Below are 14,539 nucleotides of genomic sequence, written 5' to 3'. Positions count from 1 at the left end.
GGGCCTGAACACTGGGGAGGATTGCCACACCTATCTATAATAACCTCTGTCCACTGAGAGATGTAACCTTGGGTTTGAATGCCTATCTGTAGCTGTATTGGACATAGAGCTGTATCATGTACCCTGGACGCCTTCTGAATTATTATGTAACTATTTTTAATCACATTCAATGAACTTATTCACAATTTTGCACTTTTCATGGTAGCACTTTTTTGCCATCTGTACATATAGAAATATTTTGCACAAACCTTGCTATTTTGCACATTAATTAACTGTACTGTATACCCTACACATGGACGTAGTTGTCAGTGTGGTCAATCATACATAAACCCAGGAGTTAGTTCCATCATTAGGACATGGTTTTAAGTGTAAATATTTATATTTTTAACTTTTATATGTCATTTGGAGGTTTTAGTAAATGTTGATTAACCATTGTCATTAGATGTTTATACATGAAATTTTGGGATAATTTTGACTTTTTGGAGGTTTATTATCTTGGGGTTTTAGTTTGTATTTTACAAACAAGTGTACAGTATTATATTGATATTGTTATAATATGTGCAATAGAGTGCAAATTAACAGCATTTAAGCTGTAATTTCAAGTATGTGTGAGCTGCTATGTGACATTATAGTAACTCTTTTATTTCTATGTCATGTGATGGCGAGTATGCACTTTAAAAGGGTGGCCAGCCCTCGTGACGTTGTCATGTGAACAAGGCTATCTCTAGCCGAAACGCGTCGTGGCGGACTGGTGCTGGGTTTGAAAACAATAAAATAACTTTGCACCTGGATTTGGGTCTCGCTGGTTCCTGTTCGTTTGTGTGGCGAATTGCAGCGCTTGTGGACAATAGGAGCTTGACATACCTCATATATATATATATATATATATATATATATATATATATATATATATATATATACACACACACATACATACATACATACTTTCACATAAGCCACCCTTTGATAATTTTCCCCAGATGCGATAATTCTTCAGTCATCATTAGAGTAGCACAAGTTCTAGTTTGGCTTAACACACTGGCTTGTGTCACAATGAGTACCCTTTAAGAGTGTGCAGTTAATTCTAGCTGTGCAGTCGTGGCATGACGAGTTTTAACAAAATTAAACTCTTCAAAGTGAAGCTTAAGCTTCAAAGCGGTGTTTACACGTTTGTCATCCAACTATGCACCGCTGAATACATTCTAACCATGCCAGAAGACAAGCCAATCCACACAGAGCCTGCCAAAGCTACGTTAAAGAACCGAGGCCGAATGAAGTTATGTATGTGCCTGCTGGGATTTAAAAGCACTTTACAGCTTCAAACAAATAAAAACGTGAATATGCAAATCACTGTCCTATGTCCAAGATCTGAGAAGCTCTGCTCTCCAAGAATATACATTTATTTTGTTTTCGTTTCAATTGCCTAACACCCAAATCCTTCAAACCCCACCTACTACCAACCAGGCACATACAACCTATATCAGACGGTAGTGCAAAATGCTTCAATATTTAGGAAGTTTTGATATTGGTTTCTAAAAACTATTGCTTATGACTAAAACGATAAAACAAGTTTTATCTAAATTCTGAGCAGAGCATTTGTTTGTGTGGAATTCCAATTTTTTGAGCACAGAGGAGGAAAGCTGCAGAGACGTATGTACCTGTTGGATTTGCCTCAGCCCCTAAACTCGTTTTCCAAATAAAGTGGAATCTCTGGAGCAAGAAGGCACGGGTGACTTTGGGGCAATTTTAACGTTGCTGATAAACACAAAGAACCACGGAACAGTCCAGTTTAGATCCCCACTTCCAGGAAGTGCACACAAAAAACTGGCAAGCACGGGGGAAATAGCGGTCCATGGAGGCCTGGGGTCTGAACATGGCTGGAGTCTGAACATGGTTGAGATGTATACAGTTAACCTCAAGTACTGGAAAACTGACAAAGACTGGTTGCAGGGCAGATGTGGCAGATACATAAACGCCTGAAGTGCGTACAAGGATCAGCGCAAACAGCCTTAACGTAAGGACACACTGGAAGCAGAAGGGGTTCATTGTGTGTGGTGCTTCAAGTGAGGCACTTCTGTGATGAACTCAAGGTGAGGCTCTTCTGGGCAGACCTCAATAGGAGGCACTTGTGGGAGGAGCACAGCGTGAGGCTATGGTGTGCGCAGATCTAAATGAGGCACTTTTGTAATGAACCAAAGGTGAGGCACGTCTGTGAGGTGGAACTTAACCCATTGTGGCACAGCTCTAACGGAGTGAACAACTCATGGTGAGTCGCTTCTGCGAGGAGTTCAAAGCGGGGCACATGACGAGGAGTTTGAGGTGAGACTCGTCGGCGGTGCCGCTCATCGATGAGGTATATCTGTGACGAGTGTAGGGTGAGGCACATCAGGGAGCAGAGAGGAGAAAGAGACACAGGCTCGTCCATACGCATAAGAAATGGGCTGCAGCACAAACTGGGAGCCAAACCGGGTGCTGCTGTTGGACTCGACTTTCTCGAAAACGCAAACAAGCCCGGGAGTTGTGTGCACGTGCTCTAAAAGAAAATTTTAAAAAGCACGAGAGTGGTGCGCGCGCGTTGCGGATCTGCTCGTATAAGCAGCTGCTGCGTCAAGTCTGGTGCTTCTGCTCGTCATTGTGCGCGTAACCACACGCTCTATGCCAGACAAAAAGTGGTAGTACTTTGAAAACCCACTAACTAAATGTCTCGCAGAGCAGCGCACGCGCTGGCTCAGGCGAGACCTAAAAACGTAATGTTAACTTGCAAATTAAACGCTGCAAACATGGTGGCAATATTTTACAGGTTCCTTAATATTTTTTTTTATTTAATCAGCGGTAACACTAATATTTAATAATAATGAAAATGTGTGAGTACAGAGTTAGAGAATGATCTTATATCACTCGCCTTTATGTTTGAATTCTTCAAATCCGAAATGCAGGCAGCTGCAAGCTGTACACAGTTTACATCTAGGCAGAGACGAGCGAGCTCTAAGAGCAAAGAAAGCCTGCAATATAATAAGAATAATGGATCGAAGGGTGATTTTTAATAATCATGACAATAACAATAAAAACAACAATAATAGTAATGATCATAATAATAACAATCATAGTAATAATAATAATACAACAATATTCTCCTGAATGAATTTATATGAATGCATTTTTCAGCTGAATAAGCAAGCATTAACATTAGAAAAGATTTGTCATCAAAAGATCTAAGGCACAACACTTCTTTCCAAGCTCTGACATCTGAAACCTTATGGCCAATCAAACTTGATAAAGAAAGTGGAGAGGAAAATACTAAATAAATGACCAAAGAGGAAGTGAATAGGTAACTGAAGGAACAATAAGGAAGGATGTAGCTGTAAAAGGAAATATGACATCAGTGTAGAAATTAGTGAGTAAAGGAATAAAGAAAGAAGTGGTAGAGGAATGGGCGAGTGAATGAGGGTAGAGGGAAGAAGGGCACATAGAAAGAAGAGAAATTAGGAAGAAAGAAAGGGGAGGTAGTAGATGAGGGGGTAGAGGCAACATTTCAAAAGGAAGAGATTAATTAAGGGGAATGAACTATTTGCAGAAAGGAAGCAAGCAGTAGATAAAAGAAGGAAAAAGAAGTGAGAGGAGAGTGAAGAAATGTAGCCTAGTTGGTCCGTTACCGACCGCGGAACCAAAAATCTGGGTTCTAATCGCAGCATTCCCATTGCACCTAAACTGAGTGATCAAACCATTGCATTAGTGCTGCTCGGTTCTGCTAAACTAGGAGAACATGGAAATAAGCTAAACATCATTGTTAACAGCTATATTATAAGAAAGGTGCTGAAGAGGCGGAAATGCTGGCACAGAATTTAGCATAGGAGAGCAACTTACATGTTTGCTTAAATTGATCTATGACATTTTCACACTTGCACTCGTCTGGATCGACAGGTCTTATATACTTTACAGCTGTCCAAAAGCCTCTGCTTTGTGTCCCAGACGATTGGGCCGATATTAAAATCAGACTCTGGTAGGGTATGAAATTGCAAGCGACCTAACACTGCTGAAAATTACTTTACTCACTGGAGAGAAGATAGGACTGTACTGCACAGAGCACTTCAAGCAAGTCTCTCACTCAAAATCACCAGCCATGAATAGAAAATGGATGAAAGCAGCTTTGCGATGAAGATGTGAGCAACCTTTGCCGAATAAAGAAATATTTGTCATTTGTATATGTGTTGCACCTCTCCATTAAAGGAGCTTACATTGACTAGCAATGTGTTAACATTGGAAACGGTGTGATCTTCAGAGGTTGGAAGTACTAGCAGTGTGCAGATCAGAAGGTACAAAAGCTGGGAGTGCACGACAGGTACAGAAAATGTGAGGTCAATGCAGGGATGTAGCCAGCATGCTAGGAAGGAAAGGCCAACTACATTTCATGCTATGGTATATTTTGCAAGGGAGCATTGCACGCATATAACATTTAAATGCCTGTTTTTTCAGTTACTTTGCTAGTGGGGAGGGATGTTTCCAACCTTTTCCTCTTACCAGCCATACAACTAAGAGGCTGGGCTGATGGGCGAACAGCACACAACATAAAGGTCTGGTTGACTGTCTGTTTCCCACTAAAGATGAAGAGCGTTGCTGTCAGATCCTAGACAGCATCAGGAAAGTTTGACCCTGGATAGTAGACCAAGAGGTGTGCAGTACTGAGGTTGAGGGATAAGGGATCTCCATCCCTGGGTCAGAGGGACTGGTAGGTGCATGGAAGGAGTCAAGAGTCAAGCGTGGTCTCTGCTCTGACCTGCAGGCCAACCCCTTTGCCTGGTACACACACCAAGAGCAACCAATACATGCCTTCTAAATGCTGTGCTGTATTTCAGCTACCAGGCTGGTGGTAAGCACCTCCAAGTGAGATCACATATGCCAAGTTCTACAGTCACATACTTGAGTTTTCATATCTGTCAGGTCATTGCTTATGGAGGCTTGCATGGCCTCCAAGGTAATCAGGCTTGGCAGCCAAACCCTACTTGGCTCAAAAGAGGAGGTCTCCAGAGAACGTGGAACTCTCACAACCAATATGTGCTCGGAGTGTAAAAGGCCCTTATTTGCAAATCTGTCACAGGAGCTACGGCCATACTGTGAACTTTACAGACGATGAATCTCAGCCTACAACCTGAGTATTGCAATTTAGGAAACAAAGAAAGTCAATTTGTTTTCTCTATATCTACGTGCATTATGTATTTTAACACTTTTTTTGTATTATTGTATATATTTTCTATCCTTCCTTTATTAATGTTGTCTTTGGAAGCACTCAGGTATCTATTGCCTAATTTTGACTATATAACTAGCCTAAACAAAAGAAAATGAACTGCTATTCCTGTAATACAAAAGAGTTCTTGGGACTGAAACCCCATGGTGTACACCAGAGAATGCCCTGCGATTCCGCGCTAAGAGCTACAACCGCCTTTCTGAATGGCCCTTCTCAGGAAAGGCTGCATGCCTTCCCTAGCTTAAATCTTTCTGGCCATGACACTATACTGAGCCTTTGAAGTGTGGAAAGCCTAGATAAAATGAGTTTGTTCTGCAGACAGTTTAATAAGCCATGTCAATTCAGTGAGAAATTGTTTTACCCGATCTGCCAGTTGTGCTTTGAACAATGAAGTAGATAAGTTAAATAAAAACAATGATTTACATTTTTGATGAAATAGCAAACATTTTACTGACAACAATGATTATTATTATAAGATAAAGCAAAACTTACTTTTCATCATAGGTTAGATCTCCTTCTCCATCAACGTTTGCTAAAAGCTGGTATATTTCATTCAAGTTTGTTTGTGTATCCTTGCTGGTGTCCTTATCCTGTGATTTGCTGAATTATTTGTAGTAATAAATGTTATAAAAGACAAAAAAAATACAAATTAGAAACCCAGTACAAATAAACGTATGTTACACATTGCAGATAGTTTTACTGGTGGTCGTCAGTTTCCATCCTACACAGTCATGGGTCATTACTAAAACATCCTATCCATCTTCGCCCATTCCCAAGGGAAGATTGCACAGAATCTCAATTACAAGGGGGGAGAAAGTTTGCAGGCCAGACTCAAGACAGCGAGAGTTCTTTAATAACGCCTGACCAAATTGAAAATACACTTGTGAGTTTGAGTCAAATGCATAATGTATGGAAACGGCGAATGTATTATGTAGCAACATCTAGAGGGTAATAATGCTAAAAAGCCACAGATGCCGGCACTGACCACATAAATGTGCAAGACTTCACAAGGGTAACATCTTTCAAAGGATAACGTTCAAATATTCCAGCTACAACCCAGAGGGCCATGGATGTTTTTGGCTTCCTTTGATGAAAACCCTTCACAGATTAAAAATAAAAGGCAGCCTGAAGGGAGGATGCATGATGTACACCTCAAAACAAGGTACTTGACTACCTTAGTACCCAGGTTGTAGAGTACTTGTGCACTTTCTGATGTATGAGCTAAAAAGAGAATGCATAGACATTTCCAAGCAAATATAAAAATGTGAAAGATTTTGGGGAAGATTTTTATGTATTACCACCTTTCCCATTCCATTAGCGGTACACTAACACTGCAGGCAGTGAAAATTGTAATGGAAAATAAACTGTGTTTATTATACTAGATTGAGTTAACTGAGTCCTTTGTTTCAAATTATCAATATAACATAATAACTAATACAACACTCCTATCCCAAAATGGACTGGGCTTCTAGGAAGAAAAGTTATTGTAAGCACATATTGCAGCCTGATATTACAGACTGAATTCCTCCTGGATACCAGGGAAGAAGCAAGAGAAAGAACATTGCCTGAAGGGCAGGCAGTAAAGACAATGTCCTCTAGAAAACAGTGACCAACTGTTAGTCACTTCCTATGCCATTACTGTTGGGTGGAAACTTTACTGACTACCTGAATATGTCTCTGTTGCTCTAAGACAAAACAACTCGGCTGTACTTAAGCACCAAGTGCCCAAGTGCAGTGATATACATGAGGCATGAAGCACATAACCATCTTCTTCTGTGACCTGCGATCCTCTAGCAGAGAGAAGAGAAGATGGGGCAAAGGCCTAGTTCCAGAAGTAAGGGTACCTAGTTGGACAATGTAGATTCACTAGTAAGATATGCGCCTTTTAAGCATGTAAATCATTTATTTTAGGAAAAAGACAAAAATAGAAATAATATATTTAATGCTAGCTAATAACAACCTGATCCATTGGACAGTTCTCACAGTAGTACCCCGGCAGTACTCTCAATAGTTTCCAACAGGGTAGTAAGGTGCCAATAAGCATGTTCTGAAATGCCAACCAGCAGTTGAGACTAGAAGATGTAATGTGACAAGTAATTAAGACCACTACGAAGCACCCAAGACAAGAAGCCGTGCGAATCAGTAATCTGTGAAAGTATTGTATCCTCCTAGAAGAACTGTGGGAATTATGCAGTCTTCTTGAATATTCCTAAATCTGCTAGGAGGGAGTAACCGTTCTCCCACCTTAGTAGGCATAAGAACTAAAACAAACATTGGCTAAGAGCCAAGATTAATAAAAAAGTATCCAAAGTCAGTGACAGTAATGGGTCAAACAGCCAAGAAATCATCTAGTAATGCAAAAAGAACAATTGATTGACAGAATGCAGAACAATGCCATACATTCACCCCAGTACAGAGATCTGGGCCTAAATCCATAGTTTTTTTGCTCACCATGCCATTCAAGTTTGGACCCAGGCATATGCAAATCATTCTTGAGCCTGCGCCCAATGGGAACAGTCCAGCCCGAACTGCCAGAACAGGTCCTCCCTGGACTGGAAACAAGCATCCTAGGACCGATTTCGGGCTTTCAGCCCTCATCAGACAGGATAGCTTGACTCCAGTGGCATGGAGAGCACGGGATCCACGTCTGGGCATACCCGTCCCACTTGAGGAACAAATGCAAAAAGAACAAATGATAGACAGAATGCACAACAATGCCATACAATTCAATTCAATTCATGAAGCTTTATTCGGTACATACAAGATGACCATAAAAGCACAACACATATAATAAAAACAGATAAAACATTATTACAATTAAGAGTTAAACACTTGATACTTAAAATAACATACTTTTACGTGCCCTAATAGACTGGTTTAAAAAAGTAGCAGTAAAAAAACAGATATCAGCAGATTCCAGATTAAATAACAGACTCATAGCCTGACACACTGTACATACACCATGTTTAACAAACAGGGGCTTCAGGTAGGCAATCCTAAAATTCATATACAATTTGCAGATCAATAAAAAGTGCAAGGTGCTTTGTTTGGTGATGCCGTCACACTGGCACGGCCCAGTTGGATGTTTTTTAATACTCGGCTGGGCCACTAAATGGTGTGCTACTCCAAACCTCATTCTCGTTAGCACAAACTTATGGGAAGGTCTTGTCACCAAACTTAAATATTGTGGAAAACCTTCATTAATTTTATATTTACTATAGAACATGACTGTGGACAGGGATGCATTTGTTGACCCCCGTTTTCCAGCCTGATACGCCATAAAAGTTGCTTTCAGCTCGGCTTTTGGGATCATAGAAGCGGCACCCGGGTCAGTCAGTACATTTAAATTAAATATTTCTAAGAAACAATCAGCTACATATCTTAACCAAGGGATATTACGATATTTATCCAAAGATAAACAGTCCTCAATAACTGATCTATTGAACAACTTCTAATCCAGAAGCCAAATTGACCGCCAAATCATAAGTGGCCTCAAGGATAAGACATCAGCTAGGTAGTTAATATCCAGTTCCCGGTGTATCAACTCAGTAGGAGCAGAGGTCGGTAGGCATAAAAGCTTTTTTAGGAAGGTATTTTCCTCCACCTGTAGCTTATGGTCATAAGTATGTCCCCGTACTCCCGCTCCATACATAGCAATGGTGACACATCTAGCTTGATAGATATGGAGCATGTCCTTAGTGCGTCTATCCCCGATTTTTGCCGCGAATCTAAAAACACTATGTGCATTTTTAGCCATTTTATTAGTAGTATTCGTAAATTCATTAGTCCACTTCCTGTCCTTTGAGAAAGTGATGCCAAGGTAACAGAATTTACCTACATCTTGCACCTTATTACCCTCGATAAAAAAGGTCTTAGAGGCTTTATTTCTGTGTCCATACACCATGGTATGCGTTTTCCCCTTGTTAATGGACAGTTTCCTATCCCTGATGAAGGTAGAAAAACTGTCCATCAGACGCTGTAGTCCAATAGGAGTTCTAGAGAGCAGGACAGCGTCATCAGCATACAATAACACTGGGACAGAAACGCCTTTAATCTTGGGTGCATCTGCATTTACAGTTTTTAAAATATTATCTATTTAATTAATAAACAGTATAAAAAGAAGGGGGGCTAGTACACACCCCTGCGTTATCCCTTGCTTAACACTGAATTTAAGAGTGCATTCACCTTTAGTGCCGTAGCGCACACAGGTTTCTAACTTTCTGTATAACCTGGCAAGAAAGAAGATTATACCCTCCGCGCTCCAAGCTGTAACAATGTTGGCCATAATATTGAATGGTCCACCATATCAAAAGCACTACTGAGATCGACGAAGCAAAGGTATAATGAACCCTCCTTTGCTTCAGTATATTTACCAATCAATAGTTCAAGGTTAATACACTGGTCAAGTGTACCCCGTCCCTTCCTAAATCCATACTGGCTGTCTGCCAGAATGCCTTCTTGCTCAACCCACTCTTCTAATCGGACCAACATGACTCGGCTCATGATCTTAACTGATGAGTCAAGAAGAGAGATTGGGCGATAATTCTTTGCATCTGCCCGACTGCCCTTTTTAAATATTGGGATTATAATGGATTCCCCCTATGTATTTGGCGCCTCTGCACACACAGCGGCATTAAACACTTTGGTCAACACAGGGCTCCACATCTTTGGGGCGGCTTTATATACATCAATCGGCACCCCGTCGGGTCCCTGAGCCTTGCCCCCCTTACTAGCTCCAATACCAGATTCAACCTCTTGAACAGTAATGTCCAGTGAAATAACAGGCCAGTCATAAATGCTACTAGCATCACTGTTACCAAAACCAAAAATCTGAGAAAAATGGGTAACCCAACCCTCACTAGAGACATTAGATGTTAATTCGGGTATATTATCCTCTTTGAGGAAGGCTGAGCTTACCGTAGCCCAAAACAAGTTGTTATCAGATAGGTCTGCGGCCTGGTTAAGTGAATCCCAGGCCTGCTGTTGTAATTCTCCCTTTCTCCTTTTCAGAGCATGCTTGTAGTCTGACCTTATTTTAATGATGTAATCTGTGTCCCTAGGCTTTTTTGCAAGAGCCTGTTTTAACTTATTTAATAGGCCAGTACAGGCCTGGTTAAACCAGCCCCAGCCATTTCTACTATTGGCATTTTTGGGTTTAGTGAACCTAGCATTAATAGATTTATTGATAGAATTAAAAGCAGCTAAAACCCGCTCGTTGTCGGTGCCGTAGTCCAATATGATAGCAATATCTGTAAGGCTCTCACCGACAATGGAGTTTAGTAATTCACTAGCTTTCTCCCCTACCCATCTAAGCCTTACTCCATTTGGTCTATAAGGCTCCACGTTGGTAAGTACAGTACCTACTTTGACAGTGCTACTCCCCCATAAAGTACAATCCAGGACTATATAATTGTGGTCACTTAAAGAGCTGACCTCTATCGTAGGAGAAGTACAGTGGGAGGTGATATTAGATGAAACAATCATGTTGTCTATAACAGAACTACTCTGCCTGTTTTTAAAAGTAGGGATAGTCTGACCAGATTCGTCTTTGACAAAGTCCAAAATTTCCAGGTCATGACATCCCATGACCTTATTCAGTATTTCGCCATAACTGTTATGTCTAAAATGTAAATCATCCACGCCATCGTTATTAAGGACCCCACAAACTTTTTGGGTAGACAGTTCACACAAAGGTAGGTTAAAATCACCCACCCAGATAAAATCAAAAACGACATTAAATTCAGTAATGAAATTATCAATAGCGCTGGCCAAATTGTGGACTACAGTCGACCTGGAATTATCAAACAAATTATTATAATAATTAACCAGTAGTACATTACGTCCCCGGTCCGCAATTAGCCAGAGAATCTGTACATGTGCTCCCACACCAATACCTTTTCACTGTAATCTGTCGCTTGATAGAGACTAAAATCAGGAGACCCCCCTTGGCTCTCCCTGAGGTAGAACCTTGTGCCAACAAACTGTACGAGACATAACCATCTTAATTTACTTCCTCCCTGCACCAAGTTTCCTGAAAGCAGAGTATATCATAGCTGTTAATAAAATCGTTCCAACCGAAAACGTTCCCCTTGGACTTAAGTCCAGCAAGATTCCAACTTACAATTTTAATAACGTTGGTTTGCGTTATAGTGTGGACAGCACTATCCCCCGCCATTGCATTCCCCATTAGTATACCCCCGCATCTGTTGATCTCATATCGTTCCCCCGGCTGGATTTGCTCCAGATCTAGATGTATGTTATTTAATTCGGTCTCTGGGCTTTCTGAGATTGCCACTGCAGATAACCCAAGCCCCTCGGCAAGTCAGTCGTTAGAATCCAACGAGCTTAGGGCTTGGTATCTATTCTGCATGGGAATTTCAAAGCCAGGGTATTGTACAGGTAAATGGGGACTATAGTGTCTTCTTCTATCATTATTGGGGATTACGTTATTGAATTGGCTATAAAAATAGCCTAATGGGCGTACGCAAACACTATTCTCAGCATAGGTTAGTGAGGCTGCCCTTAGCAAGACGGTAGCTACATGTTGGGGATGTTTAAAATTTACTATGACGCAATCGCCCCTACAGGTCTTTCTAGACTGACCTATCCAATTTGCCCTTCGCGTAGATAGGATTTGGTCAGAAAAATGTATGGGATAGCCACATTGCTTATTCAGCCACGAAACTGTCTTATTTTTAAGCGAAATGTGGGTTTCCTGTTGTGGCTGGGCTGAATGACTTTCCAGGGGGGGGGGACGTTTGTCAAGACAACCACGTATGGGGCACAATCAGGTGGTAGGTTGGTGGAGTGATTATTCCCTCTTTCTCTTACAGTAGGAATACTCTCTCGAGCTACAGTACTCTGCTTATTTGAACAGGTTGATGGAATCGGGTCAAGCATAACACGTTCAGTTTCAGTTATTCTATTACCAGGTGGCTTGGATACATCTTTGGGAATGCCCTGATTTATTTCCACTATACCCTTAGCACCACATTTAGGCATTTCAGTCCGTGTCAGATGTGTCTCCATAAGGCCTCCTAATCTTTTAACTTCAGCAGAAATGGTATCAAGTTTGGACACTAGGGGTTTAATGAGCGCTTCTAGCTTTGCATCAATGATACTGGCTAGAAGGTTTAATTGATCAACATTAATGTTACATGAGCCTTTACTACCTATCGGCTCAGATTCCCCCAGTGGGCGTTTCGGAGGTGTCTCTAGTCCTTTTTTACTACGGTTTCCCCCTCGTTTGGCTTGGGTCTTCCTACATGCCCTCACAGCCCTGGATGTTCTAGGGGGGGAGGGGGGGGGGGTGAACACTGGTCCTTTATACCGTTGTTTGAGGTATCATGAATATCATTATTTGGTACAGCTGAGATGTCCTGGAAATTTTCCGCATGGACCAGAACATCCACAGAAACCACCGCCTGATTCCCCGGGTCACAACTGTCTGATAGTGTTGGTGCGTCCACTAGAATAGGTGAAATTGGGGTAGTAGTAGGAGAACTCCCCCGCCCTAATGACGCTCTCCTATCACTATTAATTTTATTAACCACTTTTACCAAATAATTATCTAATGTGGCTGCAGCAGTGGGAGTCTTATCGGCTTTATGTTTAGACATGGTTGATATTTATAATTAAAACCACAAAATTATTTATCTAAAATAGAATAAGGCTATCATGAATTACGAAAGACTTATATATTATACTCTGCTTACTCTCCTGTAGGCACAGTATTTTACATATCATACAATAATATCAAAGTCCAACAAAAGAATTAATATAATGAAAAGTCTCACTTCCAGGGGATCAGTGTCAACAGCGAGGACCAAAATCTGTTGCCCAGCCCGGCCTCTTTCGGCCACAGACCCGCGACGCGGGGGTCGCGTGGTTTAAATGCGCCTCCTGGCGCCGTTCTGCAGGTCAGAGGGCGCGCCGCCGCTTAGCCTGCCGGGAAATGTAGTCCCGTGGCGGCGGCGCGAGTAATTTACCAGAATTGACTCTTGGCAGTGTCGGCAAAGAAGCCCTCGCTCGCGCTAACCCCGGTGTTGCAGCCCCTGGTTACAGGCTGTGCCCGCTGCATCTGCTCTGGCCCAGGTGTGTCAGGTAAGGACTCACTGTGCTTTTCTCGGGGGCTCCAGCCTGCTCCTGCTCCACTCAGTTCACTTAGACCCCCGGCTCCACCTAAATCCGTAGGTTGCGCTTTTGTTTCTAGCCTGGTCCGCAAACAGCGCTGAACCGCAGTAGCACTCTCCCCCCTACTCCGCTACAGATTTCGCTACAGATTTCGCTACAGATTTCGCTCCTCTCCTCACGCTTGCTGCTTCTTGCCGCCAACTACTCTTCTCCGTGAGCAATGCCAGATTGCCACGTCCGGCTCGCCTTCTCGGTAAAGACGCTGAACTCTGCTGGTTCCGCGAACTCCAACTCCGTACAGGTGTGCAGCTGTGTGAGCGCCTCAGCCCGAACAGCCTCTGAGTACGCTGCTTGCTACCGCTGTTCCACACCACTCCACGCCATACATTCACCTCAGTACAGAGATCTGGGCCTAAATCCACAGTTTTTTTGCTCACTATGCCATTCCAGTTTGGACCCAGCCATATGCTAATCAGTCTTGACTCAGCGCCCATTGGGAACATGCCAGCCCGAACTGCCAGACCAGGTCCTCCCTGGACTGGAAACAAACATTCTAGAACCAGTTTAAGGCGTATCACTTTTCGCCCTAAGAGGGATGGGTATGCCCAGACATGGGTTCGTTGCTCACAGTATCACTGGATTCAAGCTAGCCTGTCTGATGAAGGGCGACATACCCTGAAACCGGTCCCAAGATGCATGTTTCTGGTCCAGGGAGAACCTGGCTTGGCAGTTCGGTCTGGACTGTTCCCATGAGGCACATGGTCAGGACTGATTTGCGTATGGCTGGGTCTAAACTGGGATGGCATGGTGAGCAAAAGAACGATGCATTTAACCCAGATCTCTTGACTGGGTGTGAATGTATGATTCATTCAGCATTCCGTGCATCATTTGTTTGCGTAGCACTTTTCGCCCTAAGTGGGATGAGTATGCCCAGACGTGGGTCCCTTGCTCACTGCGCCACTGGAATCAAGCTAGCCTGGCTGATGAAGGGTGACATACCCTGACACCCGTCCCAGGATGCTTGTTTCTGTTCCAGGGAGAAACTGGCTTGGAAGTTCAGTCTGGACTGTTCCTATGAGGCACAGGGTCAAGACTGATTTGCATATGGCTGGGTCTAAACTGGGGTGGCATGGTGAGCAAAAGAACGATGGATTTACCCCACAT

The 14,539-nt window shown here is 42.5% G+C and overlaps 1 protein-coding gene across 1 annotated transcript in view; it reads right to left on the bottom strand.

Moving 5' to 3' along the window:
* The window catches only part of CFAP46 (cilia and flagella associated protein 46), a 1,487,057-nt gene that overhangs the window by 1,231,573 nt on the left and 240,945 nt on the right, over positions 1-14,539 (bottom strand). The window contains exons 9-10 of the mRNA XM_078643461.1: positions 5,735-5,842; positions 2,903-3,002 (exon numbers count right to left, since the gene is read on the bottom strand). Of these exons, the coding sequence (XP_078499587.1) occupies positions 2,903-3,002; positions 5,735-5,842 (208 nt within the window). The remainder of the gene's footprint in view (positions 1-2,902; positions 3,003-5,734; positions 5,843-14,539) is intronic.

The sequence above is a fragment of the Lissotriton helveticus genome, chromosome 5_1 (genome assembly GCF_964261635.1).
Source record: "Lissotriton helveticus chromosome 5_1, aLisHel1.1, whole genome shotgun sequence".
In the NCBI taxonomy this organism is placed as follows: Eukaryota; Metazoa; Chordata; class Amphibia; order Caudata; family Salamandridae; genus Lissotriton; species Lissotriton helveticus.
This window is presented reverse-complemented; position numbering and strand designations above follow the sequence as displayed.